Source organism: Lonchura striata, chromosome 11 (assembly GCF_046129695.1).
Source record: "Lonchura striata isolate bLonStr1 chromosome 11, bLonStr1.mat, whole genome shotgun sequence".
Lineage (NCBI taxonomy): Eukaryota > Metazoa > Chordata > Aves > Passeriformes > Estrildidae > Lonchura > Lonchura striata.
This window is the reverse complement of record NC_134613.1, coordinates 14299163-14317723: the sequence shown is the minus strand read 5'-3', so window position 1 is coordinate 14317723 and position 18561 is coordinate 14299163. Positions and strand designations below refer to the sequence as shown.

General features: G+C 38.5%; 1 protein-coding gene across 1 annotated transcript; it reads right to left on the bottom strand.

The window, feature by feature from the left end:
* Positions 1–8898: 8898 nt before the first annotated feature.
* On the bottom strand, positions 8899–18550 carry DTWD1 (DTW motif tRNA-uridine aminocarboxypropyltransferase 1). Its single transcript, XM_077785906.1, is given in 7 exon segments — positions 8899–9165; positions 9168–9249; positions 9446–9671; positions 13623–13896; positions 14627–14770; positions 15780–16058; positions 18492–18550. Coding segments are annotated over 6 exon segments (1020 nt in total). The 5' UTR covers positions 16053–16058; positions 18492–18550; the 3' UTR covers positions 8899–9144.
* Positions 18551–18561: the final 11 nt, after the last annotated feature.

Genomic DNA, 18561 nt, shown 5'->3' with positions numbered 1-18561 from the left:
TGTAACTTTTGGGTGGATATGGCACAGCATCTACAGCAGGAAGGAAACCTATGGAAATTGTTGGAACTTAGACCAAGTTATTGAAGAGATAAAGGAGTGTGATTCTATCATTACCCTGGGTGAGTTCAGATATTTGCTGTTCAAATTACTCAACAACAGGCTTTCCAAGCTACATCACATCTTGAGTAACACTGAATATTTTACTGTTCACTTCACATTAATCATGTCAAAGTCTTGTTCCCACTTCCTTTGAGTCTATCCAATTCACACTTGTAATCCAAATATTAAAATTGTTAAATACCTCTTCTCTCCTTATATGCCATCTGTATCTCATCTGATGTTAGCAGTCATTCCTTTATTGGTTTTGTCCATAAATACAGACCTTTAAAATTATTAGTCAGCTTCAGAGCATAGATCTTGGTAGTCCTACAGGGCTCATTCCTCTGTAATGGTATAGCATAAAGCAAAATGGTTAATCAAGGCCCTAAGACTAATTTCATCATGTTTACACAATTTGTCGTATAGTGAAATTTTGAGGTTTTGCAGTTGATGTGTATTCCACTTCCCATGTAAGTCAGTCTTGTTCTTTATGATCAGACCTTAATGAATAATGACTCACTCGAGTCTGTGAACTCTTCTGGGAGTTTTCCTCATCTTAATAATGAAGGCCTTCACTGCAGGACAGGGGATAGTAGAAATACAAAGAACTGGACACAAACCTAAATTATTTTGGTTTTTTACCCTTTGAATAGTACTGGTTTATAGCAAAGAAATGTGAGATGAAGTCACTGGCGTTACTTTACTGGGCCTCCCTCGTTGTGTTAACTCTCATTAAAAAACCCTTCCAGACTTGCTTTTCCTAAAAATGGGTAACCCAGTACTGCCAAGATTTATGTAGGGTAATTCAGCTATTCAGTCTGAGATTTCTCTAAGAATGGCAAGCTTTGGCCAACATCCATTTTCAATTGCAACAATAACAAAAAAGTTTGTGTCATGGCGTTTCAGGACAAATTAATTTCTGTAGCATAAATATACACGAAAAAATATTAATGGAAATCAGGAAACATTCAGTTTCCAAGCATCTCATCTACAGCACAGTATAAGCCACTAAGCTGAAATGTGCCAGCTAATCATTCCTTTTTCATTATAAAAAATTTCAAATGCTATAAAAGCATGTGAACAAAAGACAATGGTTCCAAGTATGTAGCAGAAAATCCTTAAATATAATAGTTTTTGTAGACTGGATTGCCTGAAGCAATTGAGAAGTTGCTATGTAGCCAGCTAAAATGTTCTGCACCTCTGCTGAAACCCGAGTGGAAATCTGGGTCTTCTGTGCCCTAAGTTGCAGGCGTTGGAGGCGCTGTACATCCCAACAGCTGGAATGAAGCTGACTTCTCCAGCTGACCCAAGAATACAGTTGGCTTCTTTCAGAGGCAGCTGCATGCAGCCCGTAGCCAAATGAATGGGTCATCACGACGAGGGGCCTCTGAGAGGAGAGGGATATGGAAAAAAAAGAAGAGAATTGCCAAAGTGCCTCCCCCAGCAAAGCAGGCTGCTGTAGAAAGTAATGTTAAGTGAAGTTCATTTGGTATAGTCACATTAAAAAAATCCAGCAGAAAACACTCAAAGTCTTAGAAATTTTGATAAAAATAGAAATGTTTAGAAATGTTGATATACTCTTCTCCTGAAGATTAAAGAAATTATTTTTAAAAGGGTCAGGGGCTTTACTTGTAATAAAATAGTGAATTCCAAGTAGAATGGTGCATTGTTAAAAATATGCACATAAAATTTTCAATGTTTAGGGTGTTAATGGGTTGTGGTTTTAATTTTCACTCACTTAATGGTCTCTTTTGGATTTTTTTTCTGTAAGTCCTAAGTTTGTAAGGATGGCAAATATTCCCTGATATATTCAACACTTCATGAGTAAGGAAGGTTGTAAGAGCTGTGATAATGTCTCTGGAGATGCATATGAGCTGCAGCACTAGGAGGAAAGGCAAAGATGGCTCTATAGTACCTCTGCCTTTCACTTCCTTCTGAGGCTGTCAACTATTAAACAATAGACTGTGTAGGCCACTGAGAGGTGGGGATCTGGTCATTTCAACAGCACCTTTTCAGATCTTTGTATCACTTTGCACTGACCATATTTCCTTCCAGAAGAATTCTTCACTGCTTAATCTGTTTGAGAGCTGCTTTGCATTGCTGGACCCAGCTTTAATGGATGGAGTCAATCTAGATGCCTTTGTTCTAAGCAACTATGCAGGAGATAGCTCATAAAGGAATATTTACAAGCTAATTTTAGTACCATGGGATCTTGAATTTACTGCTACTAGAAAAGTCAGTGTCAGATGTTTTCAGCTGACAATCTTAAAATTACTCACTGTGTATCTATAAACTGAGATTGGAAAGACAAGATTATGTTTCATAAACATTCGAAATAGGTGTGTCTTCATTGCTGTCAATGAGGATAATCTGCTTGCATTGATGTATTTGATGCTGTAACTTTGTTGACATTACATTTGCACGCACTTTAGGAACTTGAAACAGCAGGGAAATAAGACATTTATGTATTAGACTGCTTTTGTTCCCTTCTATGCTCAAAGTAGACCTATGGTTGCCCTAGACCTGGATGTTGCTCTCCATGTAACAGTACACTAAATTCCTTTGGCCCATGCCCCACAGTCACTTGGAGGGCTGTTGCAGAAGATAGAAAAATGGTACAGCCAAACATTCTTCTCTCATTCTCAGGTTGCTACAATCCTGGGAAGCACAGCCAGCCCTGTAGTTAGAAAGTTCAAGAGATATGGAAGCTCTAACAATCTAAGCTGATTTTAATACAGACTCTAGGACACTGAACAGATGTACAGACCATTAAGCTTGACTTTACTGGGCAAGCTGTGAACAACTTTGGAAAAAAAACTAACTGGTAGGCACATGTTGGGCAGAGGGAGTAGTGCTGCTCCTCAGATATCTCACAAGCCTATTAAAGAGTTCCTTGAAGGATTCAATGAGCATGAAGAGAACAAGGGAAATCTATTTTATGCTGCTGGAGCTAAAGCTCTAAGCTAAACCCTATGTTTTTATCAGTTTTTATCAGTGTTACTCTAGAAATATACCTTTCATGACCAGCATGGCAAGAGGTTTCAGAAATTATAAGGAATTTTTAGAGCTGTGTCCTACTATCTTAAGTGGTGGAATCTCTTGAATTACTAAAATGTTAATTCCTACAATGGTGCTAAAATGGATTGGGTGTAAATGCAGTGCTTCTTGCATGCAGAGCCATGGAACTGAGAAGCTGATCAGAACAGATACTGGAGGTTTGGCCTGTAAGTGAGCAGTGTTGAAATTCTGTGTGGTATAACATAATGCACGTCATCCTCAGATCCCACACATGTGCTCTATTTAGTGACCTCACCACGGCCTTGCGTAACACTGCCTCTTAAGTCTTAGGAGTATTTATTTTTATGATATCTTGCATAGGGAATGCATGAAATTTTTTCAATAGTTTTCATTAGCACATGGAACTGCCAAGATTGGATTCTAGGTTTGAACACCGACAGATGGATTTAATTTTTTCATTCACATGAAACAACAAGCTGTCATCATTTATTGTCTGCTTGATTAATGTGCTTTGGTGTTGTCTTGATAACTTGAAGCAGTGGCTTTTCCTTTTATAATAACACATTTTGTAATATATTTCCTTTTTGTCTGAGATACGCACTTGGCTCTGGTCACTGGTGCAAATGACACAGTAAACTCAGCAGCACAGGAAGATCCCAATTCTGTTATCAGTAGCATGCCAATACTGGAACTTTAGAAAACAAAACAAGGTACTGAAAGACAGGGACAGAGTTTAGTACAGAGTTAGTTATGATACATTAATTTCTTACAAGAAAAGTGCCAACATATAGAAATATAAACGAGAAATGTCTTTTCTAAATCAGTTTCTTAAAGATGGAGGTACATAGGCACATAGGCCTATATAGAGAGGGCAGAACTTTGCAGAGGCTAGAAAACCAAATCCTGGCCATTGCCATCAGACCATCCATATGTTGGAACAACTGAAGTATTGCGTGTTACCTTGATTGCTTGAATCTACTGTGTTAGTTTTCACAGTCTTCAAAAAATTCAAGCATTTTTTTGTTTCTTACTCCATCCTCTTTTCAATGAATTCTTTTAAAATGAGCAAAAGCAGCTCAGCCTGCCTACTTTAGAGAGCCTTTTGCACTCAAGACTTTGACACTATAATTTTGTTGGCCAGGTCCCTGGCAGCTACTTCAGGCATTGGTTTTAAACCAGTTGCCTGGAAAAAGTAAGCCATATTCAAAGAAAAGAGAAGTTTTTGGTGATGTAAAGGTTTCTATGTTATATTTTTTTTTGCCAACACAGTCACAATAGAATAGAATGCAAGTACTTTTGTATTCTTAATCAATGCATGCATGCAGAGCAAAGCCAATATTGTCACCAGACACGTGTGAGGTTAAAAGAGGAATGACGTGATCCAACTGCCTCAAGTAGACTGAGGTGTGTTATGTGACAATTCTGACAATGGAAGCTGTATCAAGTTGCTTATCTGCTGTAAATATGAAAAAATGAAAAAGACTGTAGCATTGATTCTGCCCAAAGCAAACTTGCGAACAGAAAAACTATACTGCATGTTCAGTTGCATAACCACTAGAAAAATGCAGTTTCAGATCAGCTGAAATTCATGCTGCATTTGGCAAAAAATTTAGTCATGAAACTGAAACCTCAAAAATAATTTTTGAAAGAAATAAGACATTATGGTGTTCTTGAAATACAAAATTTTTATTTAACATTAGGAAATTAAAAGAAGGCTGAGTTTCAGCTTGAGCAAGCTTCTTTTGCTGGAACCTCAAGTATTGTTCTTCTGTAGAAAAGACAAAAGGATAGATTTTTAAATGTAAAGGAGTTTGATTCTCTTCAGTTCATTAATATCCATCTCCAAAGCAAATAATTTCAAAAATTGTACTAAAGCTTTTAGATTTCATGCCAGTTAAACTGGCTTATGTGCCCAGTTTCATAGAGATAAGAGTTTCAAAGAAAGACACTTTATTCAGAGGCAGAAATTACTGTTACGAGTAAGGGAAGCACAGTGTACAGGATCAAAGAAGGAGCAGGACTCATTCTGGGGTATGTTGGTGGAGCACATTCTCTTCTGTTCAATCTTCTGTGGTATTTTTCTAAACATCCTGTTGCAACACCAGTGGTCTGAGAAGTCAGCAGTAAAATCATGTGGCAACCGCACCAGTATTGCTAAAGTTAGACAAAAATTTCCACTTTCCATTAGGTGAAAATACAGTCTGCTGTCTGTTTTGCATTAGAGAACTAGTTCCCACCTCTTACCCTGGAACTTCAGAATTATTTGAATTTATTTCTGGCAGATAGGGGTGAAGAAATCACACCACTATGAATAGTTTTATGTGATATACTACTTTCTAAATTCGACAGCATCTCATTTCTCTTCTGAATGTGTAAAATGGCAGCTATGTGTTACCTTTCCCAACAAGCAAACAGGAAGAATGTGGTAGATTTTTCATATAAACACTTCCTTTAAATGTTGGTATTACTAAGTTTGATCAGTCACAATTAACATTCTTAATGACAGCATTAGAATTTTACTAAAATGGTGTCCCTCAAGAAAAGGAGTAACAGTTGAGGAACTACGTTGAGTCCTTCAGTACCTTGGTAGGTGACCTCATATTCTGGTATCAGTAGATCAGGAGTTTAACTGCCACGTATTTTGATCTTAGTGAGAAAGCTTTCCTGTTGTAATTGTGCTGCAATCATCATTAACTGTTGTGTCCCAGAATACTCTGAGACACAAGTTAATGGCACCTGGGAGTGTATTAACTGCATTGTAGTATGTGATGAGAAATTAATAGGAAGTTTCCCTCCCTCCCTTCTTCTTTTGGCACTTTTGAAGGTGGGGTAGGTAGGAAGGATTTTCATATTGCATCACATTTTGTACATTTTGCACATTTTGTATGCTATAACCATCATTTATGCAGGCTGAGTTTTAGAGCATTCAGGCAAAGTACTGAAATACAGGGCAAGGTAAGAACAGATCCTTGTAATACTCTGCTGTTGGGCCTGAAGAACACTATGTCGAAAACCAGATGGACTAAAAAATTCCAAGAAGCAGTAGCAAAGGATTTAAATCAGGTAAGATTAGAAGTGCTTTGGGAGGTTGCGCTGTAGATTCCAAGTTGGCATCTCTTTTCAATCTCAATGTATCTTTACCCCATGCACTGACATGACCCTTTATTCAACCTCAGCTTGGATGACATTTCTGCTACCTTCCAGGAAAGGAATTGTTTTTTGCAGCAGCTCCCTCTCTTATTCATTTTGAGAAAAGGATTAAATACTCCCTCTGACCAAGCTTACAGGCATGCTAAAGTGAAGCCACTTCATGCTCCTGGCCAAACAAAGAACAAAAATACCCACAATAAGCAAAAGCAGATGGCTTCCGTGGCAGGAAATGAATGAGCCAGACTGCAGGTAAAATGGTTCTCTGAACACATCGTGGAGGTTTGCACTGACAGGTTCTTTGTTATTTGGGGCCTCCCCACAGGAGGCCAGATGTCTCCTGTTGTGAGAGGAGATAGAGATGCTCTTCCTTTTCCTCCCCCTTTAACTTATGGCTGTTTAAGTTACTGCTAATGGAAGCAGAAGCCTGTTTTTCTCTCTTGGTCTCTGATGTTTTTGGAAACAGAAGAGATAGTGAAGGGGTATTCTGATATGAAATAAAAGGCCCAGAACTGGCCTTTACCTCCCCATGACCCTCAATTTAAAAAACAGGGAGGTCAGTGCTGCTAATTGCACTTGAAAGGATTAACTACTCGATTGCTTTCATTTAGTGGAACAAAATTTTTCTTTAGTCTCAAAGCTGGGGAAAGGTATCAGATGTACTAAGATGCTTTCAGTGTGAGACAGATGACTTGGTTTGGCTTCTTATACCAACATCAAAATTAAATAGAGGATGTAAATATTTTTATATATATGAGAGAATGGGCAACTACATCTGCTGCTCAGACAGGACAGATTTGCAGCAGAAGTGATAAAAACCTCCTTCCTGCCCCCATAAAAGGTTATCAGAGGAATAGCAACAGAGCGTAACGAATTACAGATATTAGGTGTGCCTCTGTCCCTTGGTATAACAAATGACTCTTGCATTACACTGAGGTTGCATTGGAAGAAAAAGAATCTGAGCCCAATTCCTGGATACAGTATGCCAGATTTAAAATCCTTTCTGTACATTAATTTCATCTGAGAGTTAAAACTAATTTTCTTTTGGAAAGGATGCTTAATTCCCTTTGTTCAAATAAAGTGAGATACACAAAACTTAAATTGGGAAACAATTTTTCACCTTATGAAACTATTTTCCAAAAGTAACGAAGAACAGCTTATACAAGCTTTTATCTGACCTCTGCTTCTTAAATAAAAAACATGTTTTCAGAGAAATGTGTCTTGGAAGTAACTACCCATCTCCCCCCAGATTCTTCTCTCTGGTTCTTGTAAAACATTAGGTCAGTGGGTTAATTTTATTTTTGTTTGTTTAAAGTGGGTGAAAGTTTCCTTCTCAAGCCATTATACTTGTGTGATTAAAAAAAAAAATACAACAATCTTTGTTTAAGAAATACAAGAAGAGATGGAAATGTCAAAAAACTATCAAAATTCATACCAAAGGAAATAATAATAATCATTTTAAAAAGCCAAAATAACCTCTCAATAGCAATAAGAACCAAATGAGTAGGCAGTGTTGTTTCACTAGCACTGAGACATGACTGCTGATTTTTCTCTTTGCTTGGCACATAAACTCAATATATAGGTAGATATAAAAATGATTTTTCTCATTATGACTTCAAGCCTGTGTTTCCTGTGGTGCTATTATAGTTCATGCATATTTCATAACTTCATAACATATCCAGGATTTTGTTCTGCAAATGGGGATGTTTTTGTTGTCCACTGAAATGCCTTTTTATATGCACTTGTGTAGATAAGCATACCAATATGATATGATGTAAGAGAGTGTCTTTGTATCTTCTGTTTGAAGCAATAGTAAGATTTCACTATCTTGAAGCATTGAAAATGCAGTACAAACCAGCCATTTCAGCCTGTATGGACTGCTGTGTTAAGTATAAAAACATTTTCTTGAAGTATGTTCCAAGACATTATTTCTATGTTCATCAGGGTGTGTGAAGTGCCCTCCTAGAGAGTATGCTACAAGCGATAACAAAAACTTGAATGCTTTGTTTAAAAATAATCTATTATAATTTTTCAGTCTGTCACTTTGACAAGATGTATTTTGTCTAAAATAACACATTTCTAAAAATATTCAGAAATATTTATCCATCTTATATTGTACCTGTAATGAAACATTTTTTCTATTTTAGGAATATAACTTTTATCAATGTATAATCTAAAATATATTCCTATAACTCTGCTCTAAAGCTCAGGTCTATTACCTCTGTTTGGCCAGCACTGGCTGTGCTGGTACAGCTTGGCTACATCCACATGTGATGACTCTGACAGCAGCACTAGACCTATGACAAAACTCCCATCAGCACAAAGTCTTACTGACACTGTTCTAATCTGCCCTGTTACTGCAAAAGGAAAAACAGCAGATTCACAGCCTGCCTAGTTTAAGGAAGCCTTGTCAGAAATGTTGTGGTTGGAACCACCATCTTTTATATGCGGTGACTACAATATGCCATAGTGACATTTGTTAGGTTAGTGCTCCCCCAAATAATGATAATATATAATAGTAAGGAACATGTAACTAAATTTGTTTGAAGAAGTCTAAAATTACCCAGAGAGTTGAGAATAATCCTAATATAAGAGTACATGAATGGTACTACAGAAATCATACATTGTATAACAGTGTTTAAAGAGACCACTTTTTTATTACTAGAAGAATTTTCCATATTTAATCTTGAAAGTATATAATTCATATTCAATTAATGTGCTCTTTCATTCTGTATTGCTGCTACTCTCCCCAGTAACTAAACACCACCTGCTCATTTCAGTAAGCCTTTGATGCCATGAAGGCAAAATCAGTATTGCTGTGTAAACCACAAAGAAAACATCTGACATAAGTATTAGTAATGAGAATGAGAAGCCAGCATGCTAATTCCTTCTTACACTTAAGACAGATCACTCCTTACAGCAAGAGGGGTCAAGTCCTCCACTCCCATCTCAGGAAATGTGCTCATCACAGTAAGCACACCAGGCCTGTAGGTTGAAGTACAGCAATATTTAGCAAAATCTAACTATTTTCAAATAAGTCACTCTAATCAGACTGCTCATCTGAGCAGTTCTACAACCTCAAGCGTGCAGGAGGAGGTCTGCAGCTCACTTCTGGACATTATTTAGAATACAATATATTTCCAAAAAAAAAAATCCTGACAGACACTGACAGACAGCTTACTCTTTTCCTGCACAACACTTTGCATCTTTAATCAATGTATACATAAATGAAAAGAAAAACAGCAGATTATCATATTGTCCTCTGTAGCTCTCTTTCAAAATTTCCTGATGATAGTCCACAAGGAAATAATAAATTGCCTCAATTGTGGAAAGGTATGTATCTGGTTTTCCCTTCTGGTGACGCCAAAAGCAAGTTTTCCTTGTCTTCAACTCAATTTGCAGTAACCCTGTCAAGGAAAAAAGATTATCTAGATTAGACAATGTGGATTAGTGGCCAGAATGTCAAACAAGACTTCAGTTTTGTTTTCTGACTTTGCTGCTACCCTGTCCAGTGCCTGCATGAAAATAATTTCTCTTCCTGTACCTCCATTTTTTATCTGTCAAACTGAGGCAATAATTTTATCCTTTTTGGAGCATTTTGGCATTTGATGAAGTGCTGTAAGTCCTACGTTATAAGCTTCATATGGGCAGTTAATTACAGTTGTCCTTTCATTCAAACAGCCACACAGCCCTCAGTAAACTGCAGTCACTCCACATGTCAAGAGTGAAACCCACTCCTACCAAGACTCATCAATGTTCATAAAATCATTATTTCATCTTTTGAAAAGTTAATACTTTTCAAGTGTAAAACAGAATCCCTCAGACTGTTAGTGTTGCTGAAGTGAGGACTATTTGCAAGAGCCAGGAACTTTTCATTTATGCTTGTTAAGTAACTGAAATTTATTGAAATTTCTCAGGAGTAAGTATGACAGCATCTTGTAATTAACTTTATTACATACTAAAAGCATTTCCACTTAAGATGAAAGAGGGAATTTGGTGTCTCTATGGCACAAGAAAATCTTTAATTGACTCATAGTCTCTGTAACTATTCTATTATTCAGATGAATTTTAAACATGTATCTTGGTTTTTATGTTGCCTAAGATGCATAAACTATTCAAAACTAAAACCAACTCAATGTGTTACCACTTTGTAAACAGGATGGGCAGTTGGATCATGAAAAACAAGATACACACCTGTCATTATCAGAAGCAGATTGTAAAGTTATCTTTTTCTATAACAATCTGATACTCTGTCTCATGGAACAGTTTAATACAGGTAACAGTACAAAAACCAGTATGGTCGAAGAATTGATTGGAAGTTACGGACAGGGAGGTTTCCAAATTCAGGTGAGGTCCAAATTCAGGCTAGAGCCCAGAACTTGTAATGCTACACTTTTAGCCTATAAACTGTGTTTTATTATTTTCAGTGTTATTGCAAGAGGGATTTAGGTTGCTCTGTAGTTAGTAATGTATCGTATCCTGCACTGTAGAAGAAATCTCAATTACAGCATTAAAAATAACGAAACTGAACAGGAGAGCCTGCCCCTGAATTTAAATGTTATTATTGGCATTTCAGAACCAAACCTCAAAATAGCATACATAGTCTAATTATTACCTCTAATAATCCTACACATGTGAATTTTAAAATAGCAGTAGGAAACTGCATTAAGCTTGTTGCCCTTGAGATTTTTCAAAAGTTGAATTCTCAGCCCTAACCAAAGTGAAAACTTCCATCAAATCCAGCAGTGCTTTCACCCTAATAGTAGTGAAGTAAATCTCAGGGATGATTCCTCCAACATAAACTCCCAAGTAGTTGTGGTTTGAATACAAACAAAAATTCACTGAAGGCAAGACCATGGACACTACTGAGCTTACCACAAATGCAGCATTGCTTACTTTCAAACAAAAGACTTTAGGACCTTCCACAAAAATAAAATAAAACCAGAGGGGGTTAAGGATTAAAGTTTACTGAGCATGTTTGATCTTTACTGGATCTATACAGCCAAAGGCAATGTTTTCTTACAAATAGACACTGTTCATATGAAACCCCACAATACTAATGTATAAGCTAATAAAATATTTGGCTGATACAAAGCAGTTCAAACTTACAGGGAAGAAAACCCAAAGCAATCAGTTTCTTTAACAGTCATGGTGATATTTCTAATAAGCTCCATCACTCATGTGCAAAAGTCATCATCAACATTAGATTCAACTGTTTTTTTCTGATCTAGGGATCACTTTTAATGAAGTAATCAATCCTAGACATTACCCTGTTTTTTTCTGATCTAGGGATCACTTTTAATGAAGTAATCAATCCTAGACATTACCCTGTTTTTTTCTGATCTAGAGATCACTTTTAATGAAGTAATCAATCCTAGACATTACCAACTCTCATGTATTTCTTGTCTTTAACCTATTTAGTTTTGTTTCCTAAAGATATATTAAGCACTTTTCCAAGATATAGAAGTATTTTTTGTCCATGTTCTCTCAGCTTATTTTAAGATCAATGTACTCATTTGCTTTCTCTTGCAGCACAATTTACTAGATTTACTATCTATATAAATATAGGCTTATAAAACACAAGGTTTTTCTTTAAGTTTTCTTGGCTTCATTAATGTTTTCATTCAATATTTCTTGTAACTTAATCTTCATAAGTATGGCAATTACTTTTTATTTGGAATTATGAACACTCCTTTTTGAACTTTAGCATATGATGAATATTTTGTTGGATGATGACTTCATTTGCAATTTAACTGAAAAATGAAAACAGTTCTCTATTTTTCGTGTATGTACAACATAAAAATGTCATCAGTTTATGCCTAAGGAAACTCTGCCTCATTCATCTTGGAAGTGAAAACTGCAATCTCTAAAAGGGGTATTAATGCAATTTATGTTCTTTATGACAAGCACTAAGGAAAGCAATGCATGCACAGGCTGTTACACCCAATGTGTGGATGGGTAAAATTCTCCCTTACTAGAAACTGACTTGCAGGACACTATTAAACATCACATAATTCTGAAAGGTGCTCAGGAACTCAGGGAGCTGCAAAACAGCTGTAACCGAGTAGTTCTAGAAAGGAGAGAGTAGTCCACCAAATCAGCATTGTCACAGGGAAACTGGACACCACTCAAGAACTCTAAAGTAACACCAATTAAGACTTTTTGACTAATATATGCTTAGGCTTCCATGGGAATTTTCAGCTCCCCTGGCTGCCTGTTATTTTCCTTGAATTCATTATCTTAAAATAAGTTTCAAATGCCTTACATTAATGTGCAGCATGCAATTCCTCTAATCTTTACAGTAATACTTCAATGTAGCTGATAAGAGTATGTTTTGTGTTAAACTAAATACTTGTAACAGGATTTTAATTAGCCAATACATCATACTAACATGTGGAATTCTTTAATAAACTGACTAGACAGCAAGACAACATTCATCTCCTATGTAAGAAAGTCCATGGAATTCTTTGTAGGATCCAGTGTGAAGCAGTAGTAGTATATATTTGTGTGTGTATATATATATATATATATATATAGATAGATAGATAGATAGATAGATAGATATAGTATATAAACTTGACAACCTGCCTCCCAGCTAAGTGCACTTTTTGCACTAATGAAAGTATTTTCAAACTCCTATTCATCTCAAAGGAAATGGAATGCTGTTGCTAAATTGTTTTGTCTTTTGTGGTTTTAATTAGAATGCTTAAATGTAAACTTCTTGTAAAGAACCTAAGACAAAAACTTTTTGCAGAATTACCAGTTTCTGCTCTCAGAGTTGGAAGGATGTGGAGGGCAAGCAGCCATTCCCTTTTTATCTGGAGTAGTGAGATCTTGGAAATGTTCATTAACAACTCCAGGAAAAAGAGAACCCAAGCCATGAGAAACCTGTGCTGAACCTCCTAAATCCCTCATTTACCTTCTTGGGGCCTGTCTGCCACCAACATGTACACAAATGGTCCTGTGGGTCTCTGGAAAGCAGGCAGCCACCTGCAAAAAAAATCTTCCTGGCTTCCTTCAGAGGCCATTCAAACTACTGTTGTACTTTCTAACATGCCACCTCCCATTCTCTGAGACTGAGGAAATTTTCTCCAATAGAGAAGTGAGACAAATAAATGTAAATGCTCTCTTAGTACTAGTATTACCTTTTTGCAAAATAATTTATATTACATAAAAAGCAATGGAGTCTTTGGCTCAGGAAGTATTTTACAGCCCTGGAACAGGCTGCTGAATCCTTGATATACACTCAGAGATAGGGGTACATACAAGCTTACATTGTATTCAGGTCTGTTATAGACATATGTCCCTTAATCATTTCTGCAGCAATAATGTCTTAGTATCAACTTGTACTTTTTTACCTTGAAGTCGTTCATCAGTTATTATCTTGTTAGTTTGATTCCAGGTACTATCAATAAATATTATTTTCTTCAGTCTAGTGCCTTCACTCCTGCTGCTTGAGATGCATTCATTTGGAATTTTTTCTTCTTCAGGCTCTATTTTTGCTTGTTTAAGAAGTGGCTCTCTGGAACAGTCATCATCACTAGAACAGACACCTTTCTTGGTGTACTTTTGGAGATGAAAAGCAATATCTTTTACTGAAACTGAATTGGGGCCAGGAAATATAAGTGCTATCTGAATGAAGAAAACAAAGAGATCTGAGTGTCAATAAAATCTAACAAAACAACAAGAATTTTTGTATTAAAAGACAGAAATTTTCTACCCTGTCTATAAACATTGAAGTCAGGACAAGATGAAATATCTCTTAAAGATGTTCTATTGTCTAATCCAGTGTTAAATCTGTGTTAAAAACATGGTAATGAATTGAGATCCTTACTAGAGATTTTTAATTAATGTTACTTCCATGCCTCTACTACCAACTCTAACACTTCTGTAGAAAAAGATTTTTCAGCCAAGACAAAGGTGTCAGCTCTGAGGATGTTCAAATATCATTTGTCACTACTGTATATGGGGCAGGAGGGCCAAAAATAGCTTACCATTTAAATTAATATATACATCCAAGTCCATATCAGCACAACATTCAACTGCTGTTTAACTTGCTCCAAGTTGAATACTTTCATTTATAGGCAAAATATTTCTTCAGATACACAGTAAATCCAATTCTCCATTATGTGAGGTAATGAACATAGCAAATTCAAGGTGGTTAAATTGTGCTGCAGTCTTTCTCAGCTTTGGAGAAAAGGCTGCAGACCAGAACTGTGTGTTTGCAGAGCTAAGCTTTGAGAGAGCACAGAATGGACTGCACTAATGGAACATTGGTTTCCTCCCTGCAGGGCACTACCACTGCAGGAGGAAACTGCACCTCCCCAGCATAAAGCCTGGCTATCTCTAGAGAATCTCTTACTTCATGTCTCTTCTTGTCATATTCTGGAATGCAAGGGTATTTATAGATTGTAACATCATCAGGTGCCAGGAGCTTAGCATGCACAGCAGTGCTTTTGCCGTCGGTTTCGTTTGGGTGTTTAATAATGTCAATCTTCAGAGGTAACTAGAGTAGAAGAAGAAAAAAGCAATATTTATCATCATATTTATAAATATCTGTAAAAAAACCTATTCAAAATTTGGAAGAAATTCCTATGGGTATGTAACTAAAATATACCTGATAATTTTTGATAGGTTTAGAACTAGAGACAAGTCAGAAGAAGCACCTATTACATTAAGTTCATGCAAATAGCTAAGTAAGCAATGATGCACTTTGGAATGCTACCAGCAATAGTTTGGTAAAATCTCCAGAAATAGAATATAAGCTGGATGTGGTCTTAATTTGAGCAATATAATACTTCTAAATATGAATACTTATCTCTACTAGGTATTCAGCCAACTGTGAAAATTACTATTTCAATGAAAATATACCTAAGTTTACAAAGTCAAATTTCAAAAGTACTGCTAAAGTATTTTTATGATGCTTTCAAACTCCAGTGTCTTCAAAATGCATCTTTGATCCTAACTGACTTTGCAAAATGTCTCAGTCCTCTCTGGTAGTTTCCCCAAGTAACTCAGCTGAAAGGCATTACACTACTTATATTTTAAGAGTAGTTATCTGAATTATTGAGTCATGGAATGTCTATAGAAATGTCTTTTAGGTCACATTTTATGTAAAATTCACCCTTGGTTTTGGACAAATTTTTTGGTCACAATATAACATGTTCTGGCCAGAGTTATTAGAAACTGAAGAATGTGCAAGAGCACCATAAAGAAACTTTCAACAACTAAGTGAAAACACAGTTGCATGAGAAGCTGAGTGACTTCAGCCTATATTCTCATCTAGAAGATCCATAAATGTTTATGTGAGGATTGGAACATTTTCAGTGTTTGTACATGTAATTCCTCAAGTAAGAACAGTAACTTTATTTAACTGTAGTTTATGCCTACTTATAGCTGTGTTCAAAATGAATGTCTGTAAAGAATGAAAATAAACAGCTGCAGACAAGACTATTGTCTGTCCACAGTAACTAAAACCTAAAAGATATTCTAAAAAATCATTAAGAAATATTAACCTTCACAGTTGGAATGTCTTTGGTAGGGACAGTTTCAACAGGAACAAAGCATGTGTAACAATAAAACATCCTTGAACTATTGCATCGGGGGCATTTTGATCTCCCACTCTTTTTTGCCTTTTCCAGTACTTCCTGGGATGCTAACTGTAGTTGTTGAAGTGGATTGTTTTGAATTGATGATGGAGTCTGCAATAGGCTTTCCAAACACTCAGTATTTCTTTTTGCTTCTTGAGTGCTTTCTTCATTTAAAAGTGTAGATGAAGTTAAAGACATGGTTAGCTGAAACAGACAAAGTTTTGTTAAATAAAAATCCAATCATGATGAACTAATCTACTGGAAAATATTCTGTAGTATCCCATTTAACAAAAACATCTCATTAAACAAGGTATTTCCTACAACAGAAAGAATAATAAAATCATCTGATTCAAGAGATCCCAGGAGAGCATGAGATAAACAGCTGGAAAGAACCTGAGATCTGCATCTTTAATGCACAGATGCACATTCATTATCCCACTCACTCAAGTCCTGCAGAAGTCTACTGTTGTTAAGATCTGTGTCTAAAAGTTTATGAAAACACTGCTAAGCATGTTTACCTGGATGAGCAATCCCATTAGTCTCCAACATGACTACTGACAAGGAATTACATATAGAAATTTGTAAGACAGACATTAATTGTGCAAATTTAGATTTCCATCCTATAATTTATTGTGTGTGGGCCAACCAAATAACCTGAATGAAATTCCTCTTGGACAGAACTTTGTGAAATAGAAGAAATTTTCCAGGAGAAGAGCTTGAGGCTGAAAAGTAACAGAAGAGGGCTTTGATGCCCCATGTACCAGATAGTAAGTGCTGATCCAGTCTAGACTTCCTTTTGTGTTTATTAGTACCACTGATGGATTTTTGTCAGGCTTTCTTCAAGACAGCTGTTGTCTCACCCTCTACAGCTGGCACAGAATTTTCACCATGTACTGTGACCAAGGCATGAGAAGCATAACCATATGCCCACCCCAGGGCAGACAGAATTAGTGCTGCTGTGCTGTCACAAGCCTCTCTGATCACTCGGGGTGCTCTCTCATCCCCAGAGCAGCCCCCAGCCAGAAGCCTGCACAGCCTGCAGTAGTTATAAACTGCCTTTGGCATTTTGTGCTGCATTACATGCAATGAAAGAAGTTATTCTCAGGATTTACTTTCAGCTAATTGAGGTTTACTTTTTCATGTCAAGGATCACACTTATGAAATCATGTAGCAAAGACATGTTTAACAAAAACAAACAAACAGTAAGTCCTGAAATGTAATCCAAAATGAAGCGTTTAAATAAAATCAAGTGTAATGTAATTGGAAAGTAACAAAACCAAAAAAACTAAGCTATGTTTCCAACACCAAATTAAAATCAATCCCAGAAAAAATTGTTATTTTCTGGTAAAATTAAATACTCATGCATGCTATGATACCTTCCCTCCACCTCTGCCAAGGTCAAACTTTTGAAAAGTCAGGGAAGTCTACTCAAATAAACACAAAAACCTAATATGCATACGAATTTGCTAGTGCAATTTGCTTTCAAGTTTCTCTGAGATAAAGCCAGTATACATCTCAGAGTAACCTGTGCTATTATCAAGTTTCCTCAAGAAGCAGAGGGCGAGAGGCCCTGGAATTGGACATGCATTCCCAGCCTGCAAACCGATTCTTTTCAGTGTAATGCCTTACACTGTGTGGCGCTCAGCGGTGACACCCCGAAGCACTTTTGTTATGGATACTGACAAGGGACACGCTGTGGCCTCCAAATAAAAGCTGTGCCCAGGCTGCAGCACTATACAGTACAGTACACTTCAGAAAATTACAGACTAGAATTTTAAGACCCAAATCCCATTTCAGACACATATTTTTAAGACTAACAACTCCGTCTGCACCTCATCTCCAAACCCGTAAATCCCTCCACACTCGAGCTGCATTTCTAGAACGCCTCAGAACGCCGGCCGGAGCATCTCGGGGGCCGTGCCCGGCTCACGGGGGCCGTGCCCAGCTCTGTGCCCGGCTCACGGGGGCCGTGCCCGGCTCACGGGGTCTGTGCCCAGCTCTGTGCCCAGCTCACGGGGTCTGTGCCCGGCTCACGGGGTCTGTGCCCAGTTCTGTGCCCAGCTCACGGGGTCTGTGCCCGGCTCACGGGGTCTGTGCCCAGCTCTGTGCCCAGCTCACGGGGTCTGTGCCCGGCTCACGGGGTCTGTGCCCAGCTCTGTGCCCAGCTCACGGGGGCCGTGCCCAGCTCACGGGGGCTGTGCCCAGCTCACGGGGTCTGTGCCCAGCTCTGTGCCCAGCTCACGGGGGCCGTGCCCGGCTCACGGGGGCCGTGCCCGGCTCACGGGGTGCCAGGGCCCCGCTCCGTCACCGGGCGAGGTGAGCGCAGCCGGCTCCGGCGCGCAGCGCTCGCAGCCTCCGCGGGCGGACAGCGCCGGGCACGGCCGAGCCCCGCGTTACAGCGCGGCTCTGCCCCGTGTCTGAGCGGAGCCGTCCCGCCGCCCCAGCGGCACCGAGGCCCCCGCGGGCGCAAAGCCGCTTCCGACCGCGGGCCGCCCGAGCTCGCCCCGCGCACAGCGCGGCCCCTCGGCGCTCCCGACCGCGCTGCCTCCTCTCTCCGGCCGCCACCGCCGCGGCGGGGCGGGAGCGCCTCAGCCGCTCGCCGCCCGGCTCCGGCGCCCCGCACCGCCCGCTCCTCACCCGCCGCCCGGCGCGGCTCCCGCGCGGCCCTCGCAGGCCCCGGAACGAAAGTGGCGGGCTCGGCGGGCGC